This window comes from Pongo pygmaeus, chromosome 7 (assembly GCF_028885625.2).
Source record: "Pongo pygmaeus isolate AG05252 chromosome 7, NHGRI_mPonPyg2-v2.0_pri, whole genome shotgun sequence".
Classification (NCBI taxonomy): Eukaryota; Metazoa; Chordata; class Mammalia; order Primates; family Hominidae; genus Pongo; species Pongo pygmaeus.
In genome coordinates this window covers 147545950-147570958 of record NC_072380.2, presented here as the reverse complement: position 1 = coordinate 147570958, position 25009 = coordinate 147545950, and the positions used below count along the sequence as shown (strand labels likewise).

The window sequence follows — 25009 nt, the reverse complement described above, 5'->3', positions numbered from 1 at the left end:
TGATTATGTGTCTTGGGGTTGCTCTTCTTGAGGAATATTCTTATGGTGTTCTCTGTATTTCTTAAATTTGAATGTTGGCTGGCCTTGCTAGGTTGGGGAAATTCTCCTGGATAATATCCTGAGGAGTGTTTTCCAGCTTGGTTCCATTTTCCCTATCACTTTCAGGTATACCAATCAAACGTAGATTTGGTCTTTTCACATAGTCCCATATTTCTTGGAGGCTTTGTTTGCTTCTTTTCACTCTTTTTTCTCTAATCTTTTCTTCTCACTTTATTTCACTGAGTTGATCTTCAATTTCTGATATCTTTTCTTCTGCTTGATCGATTTAGCTATTGATACTTGTATAAGCTTCATGAAATTTTCATGCTATGTTTTTCAGCTCCATCAGGTCATTTATGTTCTCTAAGCTGCTTATTCTAGTTAGGAATTTCTGTAACCTTTTTTCCAGGTTCTTAGCTTCCTTGCATTGGGTTAGAATATGCTCCTTTAGCTCGGAGGAGTTTGTTATTACCCACCTTCTGAAGCCTACTTCTGTCGGTTTGTCAAACTCACTCTCCGTCCAGTTTTGTCCCGTTGCTGGTGGGTAGTTGTGATTCTTTGGAGGAGAAGAAGCATTCTGGTTTTTGGAATTTTCAACCTTTTTGCGCTGGTTTCTCCCCATCTTCGTTGATTTGTCTACCTTTGGTCTTTGATGTTGGTGATGCTGATACTATTCCATTCTGTTTGTTAGTTTTCCTTCTAACAGTCAGGCCCCTCTGCTGCAGGTCTGCTGGAGTTTGCTGGAGGTCCACTTCAGACCCTGTTTGGAACAGAACAACAAGGATTGCTGCCTGTTCCTACCTCTGGAAGCTTCGTCCCAGGGGGGCACCTGCCAGATGCCAGCCAGAGCTCTCCTGTATGAGGTGTCTGTTGGCCCCTACTGGGAGGTGTCTCCCAGTCTGGATACATGGGGTGGGGAGGTCAGGGACCCACTTGAGGAGGCAGTCTGTCCCGTATCAGAGCTGGAACGCTGTGCTGGGAGAACTGCTGCTCTCTTCAGAGCTGTCAGGCAGGGACGTTTAAGTCTCCTGAGGCTCCACCCACAGCTATCCCTTCCCACAGGTGCTCTGTCCCTGGGAGCTGTGGTGGGCTCCACCCAGTTCGAACTTCCTGGCAGCTTTTTTTTACACTGTGAGGGTAAAACCGCCTACTCAGGCCTCAGCAATGATGGATGCCCCTTCCCCTACCAAGCTGGAGCGTCCCAGGTCGGCCTCAGACTGCTGTGCTAGCAGTGAGAATTTTGAGCCAGTGGATCTTAGCTTGCTGGGCTCTGGGGGTGGGACCTGCCAAGCCAGGCACCAGAGAAAATCTCCTGGTCTGCTGATTGCGAAGACCATGGGAAAAGCGCAGTACCTGGGCTGGAATGCACCGTTCCTCCCGGTACAGCCTCTCATGGCTTCCCTTGGCTAGGAAAGGGAAAAATGTCCCGACCCCTTGCGCTTCCCAGGTGAGAGGATGCCCCACCTTGCTTTGGCTTGCCCTGTGGGGCTGCACCCACTGTCCAACTAGACCGAATATTATGAACTGGCTACCTCAGCTGGAAATGCAGAAATTACTCACCTTCTGCTTCGCTCTCACTGGGAGCTGCAGACCAAAGCTGCTCCTATTTGGCCGTCTTGCCAGCTACCTCAATTTTTTTCTATCTTTAGTAGAGACAGGATTTCACCATTTGGCCAGGCTGGTCTTGAACTCCTGACCTCAGGTGATCTGCGCACCTTGGCCTCTCAAAGTGCTGGGATTACAGGCGTGAGCCACTGCACCTCGCCTGCTTCAAATTCTTGATGTTGGGTTTCCTGTCACTGACTTTAGGCTTTTAAAATACATGGGAATACTTACGTCCTTTTGGTGCTTTTTTAGGTCAAATCAGTGAGTAGAGCTAAAATATACTGAGGTTATTCAAATACATTCAAACTACACAGATCACTTATAAATAACTGGTATCATGGTAGGAAGGAAAAGATACAAGCAGACAGAACACATCATAGAATTCATTATCAAAATTATTGGTATATAGTCTATTCTAGCTATATATCCTGCTATGTAAAATTACCAGCAAGAAAGAAAAGTACAAGAATAAGGTTTATGGCTGAAGTGACTTGGTGTCATAATCCCCGATTCTAGCATTCTCAGAAGGATCTTATCTGTTAAATGTGTGGAAACTGCAGCAACATTGGAATGGTTCACTTCTTCATTCATTCTGAAGTCCTTTAAGTTGAGTGTTTGTTAGTTCTCTTTCAGGCCTAGGAACTGTGCTGGGTAATGGGTATCTCAATTTTGCCATTCTTTCTTTCTGCACAGATAGTAGTGTTTTTACTCCTCTCCTCTTGTAAAGCAAGTCATCTCTGATTTACTTGAGGATTGTTGCTCTTGTATGCTATTGTTGGGGTGAGCCTGTGGTAGAAGGGAAGGGAATTCAGTACAAGGGTTGACAGTGAAGTTATGAAGGTTATCAACATCTCAGAGCAGAAGCTTGAGAGGACTCCATCCCTCATTCATGGTATAATTGTTGTATTTCTTCTACATACATTGAGAACCACTTCCCACAGAGGTAGACTTTTTGTTTCAACTGTCAAACATAATTTAGGAAACTTAAGAGGAAAATCTGGTGTATTTACCCATATTTTTATACTTTCCTTTCTTCTTTCTTTTTGATGTTCTAAGATTTATTGTTTTTATATTTTCTTCCTGTTTAGGGAACTTCCTTTAGCCATTCTGTTAGGTTATATCTACTGGTGACAAATTATGCCAGTTTTTCTTCCTTTGAAAATATCTTGATTTCCCCTCCATTTCTGAAGGATATTTTCACTGGACGTGGAATTTTAGGTGGACAGTTTTCTTTCAACATTTGAAAAATATTGTGCCATTTCTTTCCGAGTTCCATTGTATATAATGATAAATCTGCTGTCATTCACATAATTTTCCTCTACAGACTTTTTTTTTCGTTACTTTTACATTTTTTCTTTGTCTTTAGTTTTCAGAGATTTGATTATGATGTGTCTTGGCGTGGATTTCTTTTCTTTTATTATTATACTTTAATTTCTAGGGTACATGTGCACAACGTGCAGGTTTGTTACATATGTATACATGTGCCATGTTGGTATGATGCACCCATTAACTTGTCATTTACATTAGGTATAGCTCCTAATGCTATCCTTCCATCCTGCCCCCACCCTATGACAGGCCCGGTGTGTGATGTTCCCCTTCGTGTGTCCAAGTGTTCTCATTGTTCAGTTCCCACCTCTAGCTTTATGCCTCCAGCTTTGTTCTTTTGGCTTAGGATTGTCTTAGCAAAGTGGGCTCTTTTTTGGTTCCATATGAACTTTAAAGTAGTTTTTCCCAATTCTGTGAAGAAAGTCATTGGTAGCTTGATGGGGATGGCATTGAATCTATAAATTACCTTGGGCAGTATGGCCATTTTCACAATATTGATTCTTTCTATCCATGAGCATGGAATGTTCCTCCATTTGTTTGTATCCTCTTTTATTTCGTTGAGCAGTGGTTTGTAGTTCTCCTTGAAGAGGTCCTTCACATCCCTTGTAAGTTGGATTCCTAGGTATTTTATTCTCTTTGAAGCAATTGTGAATGGGAGTTCACTCATGATTTGGCTCTCTGTTTGTCTGTTATTAGTGTATAGGAATGCTTGTGATTTTTGCACATTGATTTTGTATCCTGAGTGTTTGCTGAAGTTGCTCATCAGCTTAAGGAAATCTTGGGCTGAGACGATGGGGTTTTCTAGATACACAATCATGTCATCTGCAAACAGGGACAATTTGACTTCCTCTTTTCCTAGTTGAATACCCTTTATTTCCTTCTCCTGCCTGATTGCCCTGGCCAGAACTTCCAACACTATGTTGAATAGGAGTGGTGAGAGAGGGCATCCCTGTCTTGTGCCAGTTTTCAAAGGGAATGCTTCCAGTTTTTGCCCGTTCAGTATGATATTGGCTGTGGGTTAGTCATAAATAGCTCTTATTATTTTGAGATATGTCCCATCAATACCTAATTTATTGAGAGTTTTTAGCATGAAGGGCTGTTGAATTTTGTCGAAGGCCTTTTCTTCATCTATTGAGATAATCATGTGGTTTTTGTCTTTGGTTCTGTTTATATGCTGGATTACGTTTATTGATTTGCGTATGTTGAACCAGCCTTGCATCCCAGGGATGAAGCCCACTTGATCATGGTGGATAAGGTTTTGGATGTGCTGCTGGATTTGGTTTGCCAGTATTTTATTGAGGATTTTTGCATCGGTGTTCATCAGGGATATTGGTCTAAAATTCTCTTTTTTTTGTTGTGTCTCTGTCAGGCTTTGGTATCAGGATGATGCTGGCCTCATAAAATGAGTTAGGGAGGATTCCCTCTTTTTCTATTGATTGGAATAGTTTCAGAAGGAATGGTACCAGCTCCTCCTTGTACCTCTGGTAGAATTTGGTTGTGAATCCGTCTGGTCCTGGACTTTTTTTGGTTGGTAGGCTATTAATTATTGCCTCAATTTCAGAGCCTGTTATTGGTCTATTCAGGGATTCAGCTTCTTCCTGGTTTAGTCTTGGGTGGGTGTATGTGTTGAGGAATTTATCCATTTCTTCTAGATTTTCTAGTTTATTTGCGTAGAGTTGTTTATAGTATTCTCTGATGGTAGTTTGTATTTCTGTGGGATCAGTGGTGATATCCCCTTTATCATTTTTAATTGCATCTATTTGATTCTTCTCTCTTTTCTTCTTTATTGGTCTTGCTAGCAGTCTATCAATTTTGTTGATCTTTTAAAAAAAACCAGCTCCTGGATTCATTGAGTTTTTGAAGATTTTTTTTGTGTTTCTATTTCCTTCAGTTCTGCTCTGATCTTAGTTATTTCTTGCCTTCTGCTAGGTTTTGAATTTGTTTGCTCTTGCTTCTCTAGTTCTTTTAATTGTGATGTTAGGGTATCAATTTTAGATCTTTCCTGCTTTCTCTTGTGGGCATTTAGTGCTATAAATTTCCCTCTACACACTGCTTTAAATGTGTCCCAGAGATTCTGGTATGTTGTGTCTTTGTTCTTATTGGTTTCAAACAACATCTTTATTTCTGCTTTCATTTTGTTAGGTACCCAGTAGTCATTCAGGAGCAGGTTGTTCAGTTTCCATGTAGTTGTGTGGTTTTGAGTGAGTTTCTTAATCCTGATTTCTAATTTGATTGCACTGTGGTCTGAGAGACAGTTTGCTATAATTTCTGTTCTTTTACATTTGCTCAGGAGTGCTTTACTTCCAACTATGTGGTCAATTTTGGATTAAGTGCAATGTGGTGCTGAGAAGAATGTATATTCTGTTGATTTGAGGTGGAGAGTTCTGTAGATGTCTATTAGGTCCGCTTGGTGCAGAGCTGAGTTCAATTCCTGGATATGCTTGTTAACTTTCTGTCTTGTTGATCTATCTAATGTTGACAGTGGGGTGTTAAAGTCTCCCATTATTCTTGCGTGGGAGTCTAAGTCTCTTTGTAGGTCTCTAAGGACTTGCTTTATGAATCTGGGTGCCCCTGTATTGGGTGCATATATATTTATGATAGTTAGCTCTTCTTGTTGAATTGGTCCCTTTACCATTATGTACTGGCCTTCTTTGTCTCTTTTGATCTTTGTTGGTTTAAAGTCTGTTTTATCAGAGACTAGGATTGCAACCTCTGCCTTTTTTTGTCCATTTGCTTGGTAGATTTTCCTCCATCCCTTTATTTTGAGCCTGTGTGTGTCTCTGCACATGATATGGGTCTCCTGAATACAGCACACTGATGGGTCGTGACTCTTTATCCAATTTGCCAGTCTGTGTCTTTTAATTGGAGCATTTAGCCCATTTATATTTAAGGTTAATATTGTTATGTGTGAATTTGATCCTGTCATTATGATGTTAGCTGGTTATTTTGCTCGTTAGTTGATGCAGTTTCTTCCTAGCATCGATGGTCTTTACAATTTGTCATGCTTTTGCAGTGGCTGGTACCAGTTTTTCCTTTCTATGTTTAGTGCTTCCTTCAGGAGCTCTTGTAGGGCAGGCCTGGTGGTGACAAAATCTCTCAGCATTTGCTTGTCTGTAAAGAATTTTATTTCTCCTTCACTTATGAAGCTTAGTTTGACAGGGTATGAAATTCTGGGTTGAAAATTCTTTTCTTTAAGAATGTTGAATATTGGCTCCCACTCTCTTCTGGCTTGTAGAGTTTCTGCTGAGAGATCGCTGTTAGTCAGATGGGCTTCCCTTTGTGGGTAACCTGACCTTTCTCTCTGGCTGCCCTTAACATTTTTTCCTTCATTTCAACTTTGGTGAATCTGACAATTATGTGTCTTGGAGCTGCTATTCTCGAGGAGTATCTTTGTGGCATTCTCTGTATTTCCGGAATTTGAATGTTGGCTTGCCTTGCTAGGTTGGGGAGATTCTCCTGGATAATATCCTGAAGAGTGCTTTCCACCTTGTTTCCATTCTCCCCGTCACTTTCAGGTACACCAATCAGACGTAGATTTGGTCTTTTCACATAGTCCCATATTTCTTGGAGGCTTTGTTCGTTTCTTTTTACTCTTTTTCCTCTAAACTTCTCTTCTCACTTCATTTCATTCATTTGATCTTCAATCACTGATACCCTTTCTTCCACTTGATCGAGTCGGCTACTGAAGCTCATGCATTCATCACGTAGTTCTCGTGCCATGGTTTTCAGCTCCATCAGGTCATTTAAGGACTTCTCTACACTGGTTATTCTAGTTAGCTATTCGTCTAATCTTTTTTCAAGGTTTTTAGCTTCTTTGCAATGGGTTTTAACTTCCTCCTTTAGCTCAGAGAAGTTTGATCGTCAGAAGCCTTCTTCTCTCAACTCGTCAAAATCATTCTCCGTCCAGCTTTGTTCCCTTGCTAGGGAGGAGCTGCGTTCCTTTGGAGGGGAGAAGTGCTCTGATTTTTGGAATTTTCAACTTTTCTGCTCTGTTTTTTCCCCATCTTTGTGGTTTTATTTACCTTTGGTCTTTGATGATGGTGACGTACAGATGGAGTTTTGGTGTGGATGTCCTTTCTGTTTGTTAGTTTTCTTTCTAACAGTCAGGACCCTCAGCTGCAAGTCTGTTGGAGTTTGCTGGAGGTCCACTCCAGACCCTGTTTGCCTGGGTATCAGCAGTGGAGGCTGCAGAATAGTGAATATTGCTGAATAGCAAATGTTGCTTCCTGATCATTCCTCTGGAAGCTTCATCTCAGAGGGGTACCTGGGCGTGTGAGGTGTCAGTCTGCCCCTACTTGGGGGTGCCTCCCAGTTAGGCTACTCAGGGGTCAGGGACCTACTTGAGGGCCTGTCCATTCCCAGATCTCAAACTCCGTGCTGGGAGAACCACTACTCTCTTCAAAGCTGTCAGACAGGGACATTTAAGTCTGCAGAGGTTTCTGCTGCCTTTTGTTTGGCTGTGTCCTGCCCCTAGAGGGGGAGTCTACAGAGGCAGGCAGGCCTCCTTGAGCTGTGGTGGGCTCCACTCAGTTCGAGCTTCTGGCCGCTATGTTTACCTACTCAAGCCTCAGCAATGGTGGGCGCCCCTCCCCCAGCCTCGCTGCCGCCTTGCAGTTCGATCTCAGACTGCTATGCCAGCAATGAGTGAGGCTCCGTGGGCGTGGGACCCTTCGAGCCAGGCGTGGGATATAATCTCCTGGTGTGCCGTTTGCTAAGACCATTGGAAAAGCACAGTATTAGGGTGGGAGTGACCTGATTTTCCAGGTGCGGTCTGTCACCCTTTCCCTTGGCTAGGAAAGGGAATTCCCTGACCTCTTGTGCTTCCCTGGTGAGGCAATGCCTCTCCCTGCTTCGGTTCACACTCGGTGGGCTGCACCCACTGTCCTGCCCCCCATGTCCGATGAGCCCCAGTGAGAAGAACCCGGTACCTCAGTTGGAAATGCAGAAATCACTCGTCTTCTGCGTCGCTCACTCTGGGAGCTGTTCCTATTTGGCCGTCTTGGAGCTGCCCCCCTCTTTTTTTTTGTATTTATTTTACTTTAAGTTATTGGATACATGTGCAGAACATGAAGGTTTGTTACATAGGTATATATGTGCCCTGGTGGTTTGCTGCACCTGTCAACCTGTCATCTATGTTTTTTTTTTTTTTGAGACGGAGTCTCGCTTTGTCGCCCAGGCTGGAGTGCAGTGGCGCGATCCCAGCTCTCTGCAAGCTCCGCCTCCCGGGTTCACGCCATTCTCCTGCCTCAGCCTCCCAAGTAGCTGGGACTACAGGTGCCCGCCACCACGCCCAGCTAATTTTTTTGTATTTTTAGTAGAGACAGAGTTTCACTGTGTTAGCCAGGATGGTCTTGATCTCCTGACCTCTGATCCGCCCACCTCGGCCTCCCAAAGTGCTGGGATTACAGGCATGAGCCACCGCAACCAGCCTCCTGTCATCTGTGTTGTAAGCCCTGCATGCATTACCTGTTTGTCCTAATGCTCTCCCTTCCCTTTCCTCCCAGCCCCTGACAGGCCCCAGTGTGTGATGTTCCCCTCCCTATGTCCATGAGTTCTCATTGTTCAACTCCCACTTATGAATGAGAACGTGTGGTATTTGGTTTTCTGTTCCTGTGTTAGTTTGCTGAGAATGATGGTTTCTACCTTCATCCATGTCCCTTCAAAAGACATGAACTCATTCTTTTTTATGACTGCACTTGGCATGGATTTCTTTGGGTTTATCCTGTCTGGGGTTTGCTCAGCTTCTTGAATTAGTGGATTTATATCTTTTGTCAAATTAGGAAAGTTTTCAGCTATAATTTCTTTGAATACTTTCCCACTTCTACTCTCTTTTTCTTTTTTTGGGACTCATATCACAAATGTTAATCCTTTGTTATAGTCCCACAGGTCCTTGGGGGCACTGTTCTTTTCTTTTTCAATATCTTTTGCGTGTTATTTTTCTCTCCTTTTCATTCTGCTTTGAGCCCATCCTTTGAAGGTTTTGTTCTTGTTGTATTTTTCTGTTGTAAAATTTTTATTTGGGTTCTCTCTTACATCTCTGATTTCTTTGCTGAGACACAATGTTTTTTCGCTTGTTGTAAACAGGCTTGTCCTTGATCATGAAGTCATTTTTGTGATGGTTACTTTAAGCCCTTGCCAGCTAATTCTGACATCTGTGCCACCTAGTATTGATGTCTGTTAATTGTCTTTTCTCATTACAGTTGATATTTTCCTGGTTCTTAGAAAATCACGAGGAATGATTTTTAATCAAATCTTGGGCATTTTCAGTATTATGTTATGAGAGTCTGGATTTTCAGTATTATGTTATGAGAGTCTGGATCTTATTTAAATCTTCGGTTTTAGCAGGCTCTATCAGACACTGCTCTGGTGCGGACAAGGGGGTGCTGCCTTGTTGCTGCCAGTGGGGGGTAGAAGTTTAGATTCCCCACTCAGTCTCTTTGATGCCTGGAGAAAAGCGCACCTCATTACTGGTGGATGGGGGTGGGAGTTCAGGCTCCCAACTGGGCCTCTGCTGCTAATACCAATCCTAGCTAGGAGGGGCAAGGGTGCCTTAGTACTACCCTCCATGGGGCGTCCAGTGACACTTCAGTGGACAGTGATAGCTTCATTACTGCTGGATGCTGGTGAAAGTCTTGGCTCTGTACTAGGCCTTCTCTGACACTAGCCCAGCTGGGAATGGGAATGGGTGCTCTGTTACCTGTTGGGTAGTGTATTTTGAGTTTTTACTTGAGGCCCCTGAGACCCTCCATGTCAATAATATCAGCTATCTCCTCTGTCGTCCTTCTGTGTCAAGCCCAGCCTGCAGGACCTCAGGGGAGGCAGAGGGGTATGGAGGGGCACAGGGCTCCGGAGACCCCAGTGGGGAAGGGTTGGTACAAGGTTTTGCTGTTATGAAGGTGATATTCATCCCCCTTTTCCTGTCCATCTCTCTCTGTCTGTGATGCACAGCAAAAGGTCTGGAAGGATACAGGCACCACACTGTGCTCAGTGATGCTCTGACTCTCAGAGGGGATGCTCGGGGGCCGTCTGTATTCTATAGACTGCTGTATTGTTTACTGTTACCATGAGCGTGTACTCCTATGTACCTTTTGTAATAAATAGTAATGGAAATATTAAAAGCCAGTGTAAGGGCTGGGGGACCCCATAAAGCCTGAACCCTGTCTTGTTCCACTCATCCTGCCCTTGAGACTCCTACCGGGTGGACATACAGAGGACAGCAGCGGCAGGAGGAGGACACTCTGCCTCATGTGCGGGGTGCCAGAGCATTCTGTGAGCTGGCTGGATGTGAGCTGGCTGTGAGCATCCGTGATTCCAGCTCAAGGCCCAACTGACCCTCATCACCCCTTTCCTTGAGGGCCTGAAAGTTGGGGAGGGGTCCCTCAGAGTAGGCCAACTCCCTCTGATCATGTCTGCAGCTCATGGCCAGAGAAGTGGCCACCTTCTGCTGCATCCTGGAACCCTCCGTAAGTGCAAGGGACTCAATCTCCCCCTCGGAGCCTATGAATTCATATTCCAGTTCATAGCTGCCTTCTGGAAGGAGTTGGGTCAAAACACCTTGCTTGTCCAAAGGTCCCAGAGCAGGCAGGGAGGTCAGATGTTGTAGACAGGACCTGGCTGTTCTTGGCTGGGAATGTTTACAAATCAGAGATCAGAAATGAGGACTTATTAGTACAGTTATTTTAGGATTTTCCATTTTAATAGTACAGAGTAGCTGGCTAAAGCCTGGCAAACAGTTACTAGGAATTGAATACTCAAACCCCAAACTTTCATGATTTTCTTTGTGCTGAATATATCATTTTCCCTTTGAATTCTTTTGATAAGGATGAGTGCACAGTAATTGGACCTAAAAATGCATCCAAATTATAGCATCTTCATCAGGATTAGCTGACAACATAATTATGAGTATATTTCAGGGTGCAAGATATATTTTTTTCATATTAGTCCACTATAGAAAACAAAAGTGGCTCCTTTGTTGTTATTTTGGTGGATTAACAATTCTTAATATTTGGGGGATGCAGCCTGACCCGGCGCCCTCTCTGTGTGCTTTGGCATTTTGCCGTTTATACGCTGCTTTATGAACGTCCCCAACGAGTGCAGCTGCCCTCCCCATGGGAGGCCTGGGAGGCACTCATAGGTTCTGTTGAAAAGGGAGCACCATGCTCTCTGCTCTGGGCTTTTGGAACAGGCTGCTTTTAAATATGAGATTGCAATGGTAGGAGCAGCACAGAGCCCCCCTGGGGAGCCTGGCTGTCAGGACCAGCCCTGTGTCCAAGACCCCTGCTCCCTTGGGGAGTTTTGTGGTCTCGTGGGCTCTGTGTGGCCATATGTTCTTTACTGGCACTGACCCTGGACAGGCCATGTGGCACTGTGGAGCCCTGGGCCTGGGTCAGGGAGATCCGGGTTCTGCTTGCCCCTGCACTTCCCCGGCTGAGGGGAAGTCAGCCTCTCTGACCCTCCGTCCTGTACTGTAGAGTGGGGATCATGGGCCGGCCAGCAGAGGGGGGGGGATTGAATGAGGGAGTGTTCGTAGGGGTGGGGTGGGGGGTAGAGCCCATGACTGATGCATTCTGGAGTCTGGGAGCCCCTTCCGTGACCTCCTGTGCAGGTCTGGCTGCCTTTCAAGATCCATTCAAGTGCCTCCTCCCGTAACTTCCCAGGCACTTCAGCCAAGGCTTTCCCCTTTCCTCTGCTCACAGTCTTCATGATTTGCAGCATGCAACTCAGCTTCTTCATTAGTTGAACACCTATCATATGCCAGGCTGGGGACATGGACTTGAATAAGACATCATCCTTGCCTGAGCAGCTTAGAGTGGATCCTCTTGAACCATGCTGGGTCTGCTGTGTCATCCTTTACCGTGCCTAGCAGTCTTTCCGACTTTTAAATGTTATTTAGACTCATTGTAAAAAATACAGATGTTATTATTTTTATTATTATTTTGAGACAGAGTCTTGCTCTGTCACCCAGGCTGGAGTACAGTGGCACAATCTCGACTCACTGCATCCTCCACCTCCCAGGTTCAAGCAATTCTCCTACCTCAGCCTCTCGAGTAGCTGGGATTATAGGTGCATGCCACCACCGCCGGCTAATTTTTTGTGTTTTTAGTAGAGACGGGGTTTCACTATATTGGCCAGGCTGGTTTCGCACTCCTGACCTCGTGATTCGCCCACCTTGCCCTCCCATAGTACTGGGATTACAGGCAGAAGTTATTTTTTAAAAAAGTTTCACAGTGAAAATTTTGGCATATTTCCTTTAATCCTGGCCAGCTCTCCTTCCTTCCATCTATTCATAAATAATATCTATCCATTAATAACAAAATTGTATTCATACCAAATAGCTGAGTATTCCATTCTTTAAAACTTAGTGTTCATTAGGAGCATTTCCCTGTGCCATTCAGTATTCTTTGAAATATGATTTTCAGTGGCTGTATCATAATTTGTTTTGTGAGTGTCAGGATTTGTCCACTGCTGAGCACTTTGGTTGCTTCTGGGAACTTGCTTGTGTGTTGAATATCTTAGTGCACAATCCCGGTTCTAGTTTTGGATGATCATGAAGGCAGGATCTCAAGGAGGAAAACCACTGGTCAGAAGTTATGAGCGAGTGTCTTTGAGGCTCTTGGCCCCTTTGCCATGGCAGTATTCGTTCATGAGAGCAGCAGACTCCACCACCCTTGTATATGTCTGTGTGTGCGTGTCTGTGCTGCAGAGCAACTTTGTAGGGAGAAGTGGTCCTGGGCATAGGGCTGGTCCCAAAAGCTAGACTCCCTGGAAACCTCTGAGCAGTCCTCTGTGGGCAGATGACCCAAAAGAGGCTGCCTTGCAGGCCAGAGAGATGGGGAGGCTCAGGACACACTGGGCTGCCTCCCCTCTGGCCTTTTTACATGCTCTCTGCACACTCTTTCTGCACGCTCGCCTCCCTGCTGACCAGACCTCTTATTATTTTGTAATTTTAATATAGATGCTGGCCTTTTACTCAAAGGCTTGGAAGTCTTGGAAAGCTGGTAAAAGTCATTTGTCCAGTGTAGCCAGTGCTTGGCGGTGGCCATTGTCACCCAGCCAGCCAAAGGATGCTTCCTTTTGTTAGAGCAAACCTTCCCCAGGCCTGATGAGGGTGCCTGCTTTCTGAATATCCCTGCCTTGATCTCAGCCACATTGTGCGACTCTGTGGCCATGTTAGGGAAATCTCACTTTTTGAGGTTACCAGTGTCTTCCTCATGGCTGGATCCAGTGCCTGCCCTCCCCATTCTTGCTGCATTTTTCAGGAGCAGCCCCTCTTCTCTTCCACCTTCTCCCTAAGGGCTTTCTCTGTCACTAAGGACTGGGTCTTCTGTTTGTTGCTTGCTATGAGCTGAATGTTTGTTTCCTTCTAAAATTCATAGATCAAAACCTACCCCCTAATGTGATGGCCTAGCAGATGGGGCCTTTGGGAGGTGGTCAGGTCATGAGAGTGGGGCCCTCATGAATGGAGTTAGTGCCGTTATAAAAGAAACCCCAAAGAGCTACCTTGCCCCTTCCACCATGTGAGGACACAGCAAGAAGGCACCAGCTATGAACCAGGAAGCAGCCCTTGCCAAGCGTTGATTCTGCCAGTGCCTCTATCTCAGACTTCCTAGCCTCCAGAACTGTGAGAAATAAAGTTCTGTTAATAAGCCACCACCCAGTTGTGGCATTTTGTGATAGCTACTCAGATGGACTGAGACAGGGCCTTTGGAAGGATTTGGCTTCTTGACACTTTCCATCTTTAGGCTTGATGTTCCTCCTTGCATGCTGACCCCATTTCTCTGCCCCACTGTAGCTGAACCCCACCCTGTCTTGTGCTGCCTGCTCCTAGTAGGCATCTGCATGCTGATGTCCTGCCCAAAACCACCTGATCCAGCCCATCAGACCTGTCCTTGCTCCCTTGGGAGCACATCTGCCTTTCCTGTCTCTGTTGTTGGCCATTTCTAGTCAGTGATGGTGTGATGCCTGCTTGGCCTGACTCCTCTGCATACCTGTGTCTCAGGCCATCATCTCTGCTTTCATCCCTGGACAGGCTCTTTGGTGTCAGTCCCACCCGTCTTGGGCCGATGTACTCCTTCCTTCTCCCTCCCTCATTCCGCCACGGCCACTTGCTGTCCTCCAGGTGCACCGAGGTGTCCAAGGCTAGCCAGATGCTGTTTCCAGTGACCTCACATTCTAGGGGGAGCCATGTGATGGGGCCATGCAGAATCCAGGGTGTGGACACGCAGGGGAGCTGGCGCAGCTCAGGCACGTGGGGCCTCTCCTCCAGGGCCAGCCCCTTCAGACACAGTTTCTCCTTGCCTTTGCTCTGCTGGTGGACTCCTGGCTCTCTCAGGAGCTGCCAGTGCCTGCCCAGTGACTGTGCTGGGGATCTCAGTCCCTGCGGGCACAGGTCCCTGTGTTGTCAGCAGATCCACTCATTTCCCTCCCTCCTGCCTCCACGGCACTCTGTGTGTTTCCTCCTTGAGCCTGCATGTCTCCTGCCCATGTGCCCTTCCTGGAGTTTCACTGCCCTGCAGCACTGAGCTCTGGTTGTCCCTCGGCTGAGAAGCCTCTCCTGTCCATGGCAGCCTGTCCAGATCGGGATCCACCCCACTCTCATGGCCCACGTCACGTGGCAGAGCCTTCTGTTATGTGAGAGTCGTTCCAGGTTCCTGTGTTTGTCTCTGCCTCCACCTCGGGAGCTCCAGGTCCAGTTTCCCTGCCTGAGAGAGCTGAGCACACAGACACATGTGTTACGCAAATTCATAACAGATGGCCAAGGCCAGGTGCCACCTAGGGTCCTCAGGCCTTCAGGTAGTGTGGAATAGCTGAGCAGTAGTTTATTTCCAGTAGTCTCCAACACTTTGTCATATATAAATGCAAAATAGTTTTATTTATATAATCTCTAGGCAGTGCTTTGTGTACCTTTGAACTAGGAGACCCGTTGTAATAGCCCTGTGGTCCCCAGAAGTTCAGCTCTGTTGCATGTCACAGAATTCCCATTTTCCTGAGAGCATCCTAGGAACCAAGAATACTTATAGGTATTGGGAAATAATTTCAGTAAAAACCATTACATGAGATTGTTCTGTGACATGTCTATGAAATAATTTCAGTAAAAATCATTACATGAGATTGTTCTGTGGCATGTCTATCTATTCAGTGAGACGGTGGCCTCCTCTTGTGGCAGGGCCTGGACCTCATGCCTGATTCATCACTGTCTCCAGTGTCTGGTGTGGGGCCCATCTGTGGTTACTGCTCAGTGGACACTGAAATGAACACATTTGAAGTTGACATGTGCTTTGGGGATTACTCTCTTTGCTGTAATGAGTTTTATTTCAGATGCTGCTGGGTGTAGAGTCTTAAGTATTTTAGCTATAACTTGGAGGAACTCAGCTCATGGGCTGTAGCCAAACAACTCGTGTCAAATGCAGGTAGGAGAGAATCTGGTCCCTGCCTCTTGCCCATAATGACTTGAGCAAGTTGCTTTTCCTCTCTCAGCTTCAGTTTCCTACCTTTGGACTGGAGATTACAAACCCCTTTCTGCCTAAATCATTGGATTTTTGTAGGATTAGCAGGAAGCACATTGGAAACAACTTGGCCTCCTATAAAGAAAAATGTATTACTCTAATCTCTTCTCGTTCGGGAGGCATTTTGGGTTCCTTAGGAATAGAACGTTTCCTGGAAAAAAACGATATCGATTGGCAGTATCTGTGAGAGATTTTCATTGACGAAGCAATGTTCTGCTTTGTTAAATTTTGATTTCATGTGTTGTTCGTAGGAAAGAATTCTCTCAGGTCGTTACCTCCCTGCTAGTGCACGGAGAAAGTCTTTCTGTGAGCCCAGGGAGGGGCTTGCTCCCAGGACTCCAGTGCCTTCCAAGGGCTACACCTTCATGCCAGCATGGCTGGTTGGACTGTTGCCTTTCCTCATTTCCTCTTTCTGGTAGGAGAGTTTTACTGTAAAGAGGAGAGAAATGGGTTGGGGGAGTGGGGATCAGGAGATGTTTTCATTTTAAGATGGGAGAATAAGAGTATGCTTATAGGCCAATGGAAAGATCTAGTACCGAGGGAAGAATTGATGACCTGGAGAACAATCATCAGAGAGGGTGAGTTCTGCACACACAAGCCATCATGCACCCTTTGTCTACTAACCTTCTCACACAGGGCTGTGGGAGCATCTTCCTGGGTGCAGGCAATCAGGCATGCGCTATCTTTAGAGAATTTGAAAGTAATGATCACACAAGTGAAGTGTTGGTTTGCTTTTAGTATCTCCATGAACCAACAATTCCAGACAATATCAGAGATGTGATACCCCTGCTCTGGGGTGGGCCACTGCCCTCACCCACACACCTTGTGTCTCCCTCACTATGCCCACCTTCAAACCAGCAGGAGCGAGGTGGGGAGACAGCTGAAGACGCAGGCGGGCTGGAAGGAGTGGCAGAGGCAGTTGTTTTCTGGCTGCTTCCAGTGAGATATGAAGCAAGGTCAGCTGTTGAGAGTGAGGAGCGAGGAGGATGACATACTCGCTCACCATCACCAGGGAGCACACAGCTCGTATGATTGCCACGTATTTGTCCAGCATCGCCAGGCAGTAAATGGCATAGAAGTTGCATGTGACTTCCAGGCAGCGTTGAGACTCCCCAGGAGGCTGGTGAGGGGGATGCCGAGGGGAGCCGGGTATGGATTGCCAGCCGTCCAGCTGCTGGGCGAGGGCACACCATGGGTGCAGAGTTACGCCGAGTCAGTGTTGTGCTTTCTGAGTGTCTGCTGGGTTCTTGCTGCTGAACAGGCATGTTCCATCCCCAAAGTTCCTATGGATTCCAGCAACTGACAGATGACTGCTTCTCTGAGGTCCCCAGCTTTCCAGCATTTAGGGACGAGTTGGGAATTTAACCTGGGCCTTTCACTCCAAAGCCATTGTCCTTTTCAGTGGACAAAGCCACTTCCTTTCAGTCTAAATGTGAAAATAATAATACAAAGATCAGGCTTTTAATTGTTATTGAATCCTGAATTTAATATTTTGTATATACCTATAATTATTTTATCAGTCTAAAAAGTGAGTGTTTTATTTCCCTTACTGTGTCTTCCTGCCTAGTATAGTGATATGAACATAATGAACTATTGGTAAATTTTTTGAACAATGAGAATGCTTTAAATAGGAATTCAGTGGCTTTAAAGAGGCAACAAATTCCCATCGTTTCATTGAAAGGTGCTTGGCTCTTGAGAAATGCTATTGTGGTCAGTTTTTCCTTGCACCTAATTTGAGAGAATCTAGCAAGACTCCTTAATTGCCATCAGTGTGCAGTTCATTCATTTGACGGGTAGGATTTAGTTTTTTAAGTTGCATATATATATATATGTATATATATATATATATTTTTTTTTTTTTGAGACAGAGTCTCGCTCTGTCGCCCAGGCTTGAGTGCAGTGCCGCAGTCTCAGCTCACTGCAAGCTCCACCTCCCGGGTTCACGCCATCCTTCTGCCTCAGCCTCCAGAGTAGCTGGGACTACAGGCACACGCCGCCATGCCTGGCTAATTTTTTGTATTTTTAGTAGAGACGGGATTTTACCGTGTTAGCCAGGATGGTCTCGATCTCCTGACCTAGTGATCCGCCTGCCTCGGCCTCCCAAAGTGCTGGGATTACAGGTGTGAGCCACTGCGCCCAGCCGCATATTTGTTTTTTATTTGGCTGTACTTATCCCAGAATCTGGGCTGATGAGTAGATTTGGGTAACAAGGAGGTTTGTATTAGACACTATCCAGAAGGACTGAGGGTTGAAATACTGAATAAAGAACTTTCTGGCCCTTGGAGCTCCCTGAAGATGAAAGCGAGTGGCCTGCCGTGGAGGTGACTGCCAGAGGGACACCATCTGGTAGAGGCTGGTGATGGCTCAGAAGGGCAGCTTTCGGTATTTTCTTTGGCAGTAATTGGAAGTAATAATTGTTTATGTGGAGATGAAATAACATATTTTCCTTTTTTTCTTCCTTACAGAAAACACGGCCATCTTTATGTGTAAATGTTGTAACCTCTTCTCACCAAATCAGTCGGAACTCCTCTCCCACGTTTCAGAGAAGCACATGGAAGAAGGGGTTAATGTTGATGAGATTATTATTCCCCTTAGGCCTCTGAGTACACCTGAACCCCCCAACTCAAGCAAAACCGGAGATGGTAAGGGGGCTAGGGAGTGGGGCAGGATACCTTCTGACATACCTGTTGATGTTGATTTGCTCCGTGGGCATAGCAGAAGCCTAGAAAATCCACATTTCCAAACCAGAAGTCACAATAAGTGTCCAATTGTAGATATGCTCAAATGAGATTGTGTCTTTGAAATCCCATACCTGGCCCCCTGTAGGTGTCCTCCAGTGTCTGGTTGGCAAATGAATGAATGAATGAATGAATGAAAGGAAGTGGCAGTATTCAATAGTGTGAAAAACATGAGCTCGTTGTCAGACAAGTGTGGGTTTAACCCAGCCCTAGTACCTGCTGGCTGCATTACCTGAAGCCAATGATGTTACTTCTCCAAGCCTCACTTTGCTTATCTGGACAAATGAAGAGAAATATGCTGGTTACAAGGGGGTCTGTGAGGATGAAGTTAAAGAATATACCTACAGGACCTAAGATGATGCCTGGCACACAGAACATGATAAAAGGAAGCTGTTGTTCTAACATACGTGATTAATAAATAAGTCTATATAATCTTACAGCATTTTCCAACTGTTCCTATAAACCTGGAACAAGGATTCACATTGCAAAGCTTTGATTTGCACAGAATCCTTTGGGTTCACAGTCAATGTGCAAAGTGAGATGCATCTTGTCTGTAGTGTCTGGACATCTATCACTATGTGGTTATCAGATGCAGCAGGTGCATGGATCAGAGAAACCATCCAGGCACTGTAATTAGGTCCCCACAGACAGAGAAAACATATAGCACATGAGGAACCGCTGCAAAGATCCTCACAAAACCCTAAGATAAAGGACAGCAACCGGGCACCTGTGCAGAAGCCCAATGCATAGCAGTCAGTGTCCCATCGCAGAGTTCATCAGCCACACTAATAATCCACTGGCTCTTTCCTGGGAATATTCAGACTGGCATTTCTAAATAGGCTGGCTATTCATCATCTGTCGGACACTATTAACGAGGAGAGATTCCAAACAAAAAATGTTTTGGTTAATAAGTCCCTCTGGTCATTCCCAGGGTTCTCAGAGAAACATGCCTGACAGAAGATTAAGTTTTTGGGAAGTTAGGAAGTTCTGAAAGTTACTGTTAGTGGCATAAAGTGAAAAACAAAAAAGATGCAGCACCCAAAGCTAGTGGTGGGTGAATAAGGAGCAGCAGTTAGTATTTCTTCTGTCATCACCGTCAGCTAATAGGGTGTGTGTCCATGGCGTGCTCAGCTCCTCACAGGCCTTGTGAGTGGACCTGTCCTCTCCCCATTTAGCGGAAGCAGGAGTGAGGAGGAAAGTTATATGTAATTGCGTCTCAACCAGTAGCGCACACTTGAAACCCTTTGCTTTGGGGTAGAGGAGGAAAGTTTGCATGGGGCACTGAGAGTCAGAACCTGCTTGGTGCCAGGGGCCTTGCAGTTCAGTGCACTCCCTCTGCCCACCCAGCCTGTGTGAGTCCTGACCCCTGGCCAGAAGCTCTGTGACACCCACAAAGCTCCATGGCCCACTCCATGGCCCAATTCCCTGCTGAGCAGTCAGTGCCTTGCTTTCTAAAGAGTACAGCTTCACAGAGAGGGCTTTAGTCAAGAACTGTGTTTAGTCACCTCCGCCTTTTGGGCTCAAGCATTCCTCTCACCTCAGCCACCTGGGTAGCTATGACTACAGGCGCCCGCCACCACACCCAGCTAATTTTTGTATTGTTTGTAGAGACAGGGTTTCATCTGTGTACTTGCCTCTGGGGCTGAATGTATATGAACTCAGAAAAATGGATAATGTCTCTTGTCCAATTCATATGGCAGATAGAAGCCATGTGGATCAACGTGGAAAGAACTTCTAGACTGGCTCTTGCAAAGCTTTTAGTTCTTTGCTCATTAAGATTCTCTTCTTTATAAATGAGATGTAGATAAGAGAGAAATTTTAATTTTTAATTTTTTCATTTTTTTTTGAGACTGAGTCTCACTCTGTTGCCCAGGCTCGAATGCAGTGGCGTGATCTTGGCTCACTGCCACCTCCACCTTTTGGGCTCAAGCGTTCCTCTCACCTCAGCCACCTGAGGTGAGAGGTGTGACTACACCTGCCCGCCACCACACCCAGCTAATTTTTGTATTTGTTGTAGAGACAGGGTTTCACTATGTTGCTCAGGCTGGTCTCAAACTCCTAGACTCAAGCAATCCACCCACCTAGGCCTCCCAGAATGCTGGGATTACAGGCGTGAGCCACCGCACCCTGCCTTTCATTTCTTTTATAAATAGGAAATGAATAAATGCTAAAAAAGCAGAATTCACGTAGAATTATGAGTGTCAGTGTTGTAAGGTGCATTTTCCGACTTCCACCCTTCCACGCCTAACCAGCATTAGTGAGAGACAGTGCCATTCATGTAGGAGCTGGCCCTGAGCTCCTGCCCCTTCCCGGAGATTCACCTCCCTCTCAACCGTCCCCCATGCCCCTCTCCTCCCTCTCATCACTGATCTACAGCCACGGGCCCCCGACTGCTGGCGGAGGAGCAACTGAATGCAAAGGCCACCCCTGCCTGGGAAGACCCTTGTAGGTGTTCTTGCTGGTTCTCTCCTGTATGTAACTGGGAATCACACAGCTTGGGGTCACCCTGAGGAACGCTTGTTTGGCCCCAAGTGGGGCTGCAGGACCTTTCTCTGGGCTCCCAGAACCCCACAACTAGACTTGTTTCAGTTCTGTCTCACCTGGGTGTGCTTTCATTTGTCTCTGTGTTTCTCTTGCTTGTCAGGAAATGTCCCAAAGAAGGGATTTGGGCTGTTCCGCTCTTAGCCTCAGGTCCTGGCATGGGGCCTGACACAGGGTACAGCCCCTTCCATGTGTGTCCAGTGAATGAATTACCTTTTGTTGTCCTTGCTTTCTTGCCTTGGGCCTTGCTGCCCTCCGTCCATCCCAGCTGTCACCCTTTGCTCAAGAAACTTCAGTGGCTTTCCCCACCCAAAGCAGGGCTCCTCAAACTCATTTGACCTGGGGATCCTTCTGACGAGTATAAGACCCCTGACTTCTATGGAGTGCCCTTGGCAGCATGGGTTCACGGTGGGGCCCTTCTCTTGATACTGTAGGCTCCTTTTATAGCCAAACAGCTGGAGGTCCTCTAGGCCCCTGGCTCCTTTTTCCCTCCGTGGTGTTGCAGGTGAACCCACACTTGTAAAACTTCCCTTAACTCCTCCAGACGGACTTTGGTGCTTCTCCTGGGCGAATATACTATGTGGGTAAACCCATCAAAGCAATTACACTTTTACTTTATACTTTTTTTTCCAATTATAAGAGTAATTTTTTTTTTTTTTACTTTGACAAGTTTGCTCTTGTCACCTAGCTGGAGTGCAACGGCATGATCTTGGCTCACTGCAACCTCCGTCTCCCGGGTTCGAGTGATTCTCCTGCCTCAGCCTCCGAAGTAGCTGGGATTACAGGTGTCCATCACCACACCCAGCTAATTTTTGTATTTTTAGTAGAGATGGATTTGCCATGTTGGCCAGGCTGATCTCGAACTCCTGACTTCAGGTGATCCACTTGCCTCGGCCTCCCAAAGTACTGAGATTACAGGCATGAGCCCCCATGTGTGGCCTTGAAATCTTGCTGTAAAAGAAAATTAACGCAATATAATATGGGGAAAGCACGTTTTTCTAACTGCCCTCCAAGTTCTAGAAATATTGGTGCTAACAAATGTGCTTCCAGAATTTTTCTCTGCATATGTAAACATAAATACACTGTTATTGCTTTGTTATTTAATAAGAAACAAAAATGGGATCATAATATATGTTCTGCAGCCTTAAAAAAATATCAGCAGTATATACTGGATATTTCTTCATTTCAGTACTGACATGTCTCCTAATTTCTTTTTTTTGTTTTATTGAGGTATAATTGACAAAAATTGTATGTATTTACGGTGTATATGTGATATTTTGATATATATATACATTGTGAAGTCACAGCCAAGCTAACTCATTTATCTATCACCCCATGTAGTTAACTTTTTTATGTGTGTGTGTGTATTGTGAGAAGATCTGTTCTTTTTTGCCTGTGTGTGATGGCTTATGCCTGTAATCCTAGCATTTTGAGAGGTTGAGGGAGGAGGGTCACTTGAGCCCAGGAGTTTGAGACCAGCCTGGGCAACATAATGGGACTCTGTCTCTAAAAAAAAAAAATAAAAAAAAAAAAGCCAGATAAAGCGGCATGTGCCTGTAGTTCTAGCTACTTGAGAGGCTGAGCCAGGAGGTTGAGGCTACAGTGAGCTGTGATTGCACCACTGCACTCCACCCTGGGTGATAGAGTGAGATCCTGTTTCAAAAAAAAAAGACATTTGGGTTGGTTCCAAGTCTTTGCTATTTGTAACAAACCTGCACGTTGTGCACATGTACCCTAAAACTTATAATAATAATAATAATAATAATAATGAAAAAAAAACCCACCAAAAACCCAACCTCCTCTTTTAGCAAATGTCAAGTACACAATACTGTATTATTTGTATTATCATACAAATGTCCTAATTTTTTTTAGTGTCTGTATGGTATTTACTTCTATGGATAATGCATAATTTACTCAACCTTTCTTTTCTTTTTTTGATGACATATGTTTTCTCTCTGATTTTGTGCTATTATAACTAATGTTACAATAAATGTTGTCATGAATATCATTGTGCATTCACGTTGGCTATATTCCTAGGAGATTTGCTGTGTAGAGGGTATGCTTATTTAAAAGTTTACTGGGTTTTATCAGAATGCTCTCTGGAAAGGTTTTATCCACTTATATTCTCACTAGGATCTAAGATCTTCTGTTTTTCCATATCCACATCAACCCAAGGATATTATCTTATTTTAAAGAGTTTTTGCCAATTTGATAGACAAAAAATGGTGTATCATTTTAATTTGCATTTTGCTGGTCACTAGTGAGGTTGACAGTGTTTAATGTTTAATGACTATTTACACATCTGTGAATTACTGTTCATATCAGTTGTCTATGTTTTTGTTTGCTCTTTATTGATTTGTAGGAGCTCTTTGTATAGAAAATATTAACACTTGTCTTTAGAGAATCTGTGTATACTCATTTTAAACCTCACAATGCATGATAATGATTATTTTATACAGTAAGTGTTCATTTAGATTTAGCTACATATTTATGACTTTCTGGCTCTTCAGTCCTTGGATCTGCATCCATTCCATCTCCATCCATGGATGAGTTTTTTTCTGCTATAGAATACACTTTAGATTTCTTTGTAAAGAAATCTGAATGGAGCTGCTCATCATGAGCTCTCCTGGTTATTGTTTATCTGATGTGGTCCTAATTATACCTTTATTATTATTATTTTGAGACAGAGTCTTGCTCATTTGCCCAGGCTGGAGTGCAGTGGCGCGATCTGAGCTCACTGCTACCTCCACCTCCTGGGTTCAAGCGATTTCCGGCTAATTTTTATATTTTTAGTAGCGATGGGATTTTGCCATGTTGGCTAGGCTGGTCTTGAACTCCTGACATCAAGTGATCTGCCTGCCTCAGGCTCCCGAAGTGCTGGGATTACAGGTGTGAGCCACTGTGCCCAGCCTATTGTCTTTATTTTTAACAAATATTTTTCTTGGGGATAGGATTGTAGGTTGGCTTTTTTTTTTTTTTCATTTCAGCACATTGAAAATGTTATTTCGTTGAATCCTGGCTTTTATTGTTGTTAGGATGCCAGCTGTCAATCTGACTTTAAGTGCTTTAATTCCCTAGTCTCTTTGTTTTTGGTTTTCTAAAGTTTTACTGTGATGCATCCAGGTAGGATTAAGTAAATTTTTACATCGATGTTGGTTGGTCTTCTTAAACATATAGATTTATGATTTTTATAAATTTTAGAAGAATATAAACTGTTCTGCCTTGTGGTATTGCCTCTGCTTTATTATCTTTCTGTGACTTAAATGTTTGCTAGTCCTTCTCTATACCTTTACCCTAACTTTTGTGTTTTCTTTGCTTTTATCTTGTGCTGCATTCTGCATATTTACTTCTGATCCATTTTCCAGTTCACTATTTTTTACCTGTTATTTTTAGATAAAATTCATATGAAATAAAATTTGCCATTTTAAGAATTTTAAAATATAAAATTCAATGGTGTTAGTATGTTTACAAGATTGTACAACTTCTACAACTACCTAATTCCAGAACATTTTCATTACTCCAAAAATAGCTCTGTACCCATTAAGCAGTCATTCAAGATTCATCCATATTGTAGCATGTATCAGTGCTTCATTCCTTTTTTATGGCTGAGTGATATTTCATTGTATGCATATGCTACATATTGTCTATCCATTCCTCTTTTGATAGACATTTGAGTTGTTTTCACTTTTAGGCTACTGAATAATGCTTCTATCAGCATTTGCTTACAAGTTTTCACATGAATATTTGTTTTCATTTCTCTTGGATATATACCAAGGAGTGGTATTGCTGGGTCATATGGCAATTCTATATTTAAGTTTTTCAAGGACTGTCAAACTTTTTTCAATAGGAGGTGCACCATTTAAAAACATTTCAGTCAACAACATAAAAAGGATCCAATTTCTCCACATCCTTGCCAACACTTGTTAATTTTCACATTTTGGTTTGTACCCATCCCAGTGAATGTGAACTGGTATTTCATTGTGGTTTTGGTTTGCATTTTTGATGATTAATGATGTTAAGCATTTAAGTCTTTGATCCATTTTAAGTTAATTTTTGCATATGGTGTGAGGTAGGGTTCCAAATTTGTTCTTTTACATCTGGCTATCCAGTTGTCCCAACATCATTTGTTGGCAAGACTGTTCTTTTCCCATTGAGAGGTTTTGGCACCCTTGTCAAAAATCAGTTGGGTACAAATGTATGAGTTTAATTCTGGACTCTTAATTCTATTTCATTGATCAATATGTCTCTTCTAAT

At 44.4% G+C, this 25009-nt stretch overlaps 1 protein-coding gene across 12 annotated transcripts in view; it reads left to right on the top strand.

The window, feature by feature from the left end:
• The window catches only part of ZFAT (zinc finger and AT-hook domain containing), a 236882-nt gene that overhangs the window by 38755 nt on the left and 173118 nt on the right, over positions 1-25009 (top strand). For all 12 annotated transcript variants that reach the window (XR_010127299.1, XM_054498875.2, XM_063669101.1 and 9 more), the window contains one exon: positions 17942-18118. Coding sequence is in view for 11 of the 12 variants with exons in the window: in XM_054498875.2 (XP_054354850.2) it covers positions 17942-18118 (177 nt within the window). In the remaining variant the exon portion in view is untranslated. The remainder of the gene's footprint in view (positions 1-17941; positions 18119-25009) is intronic.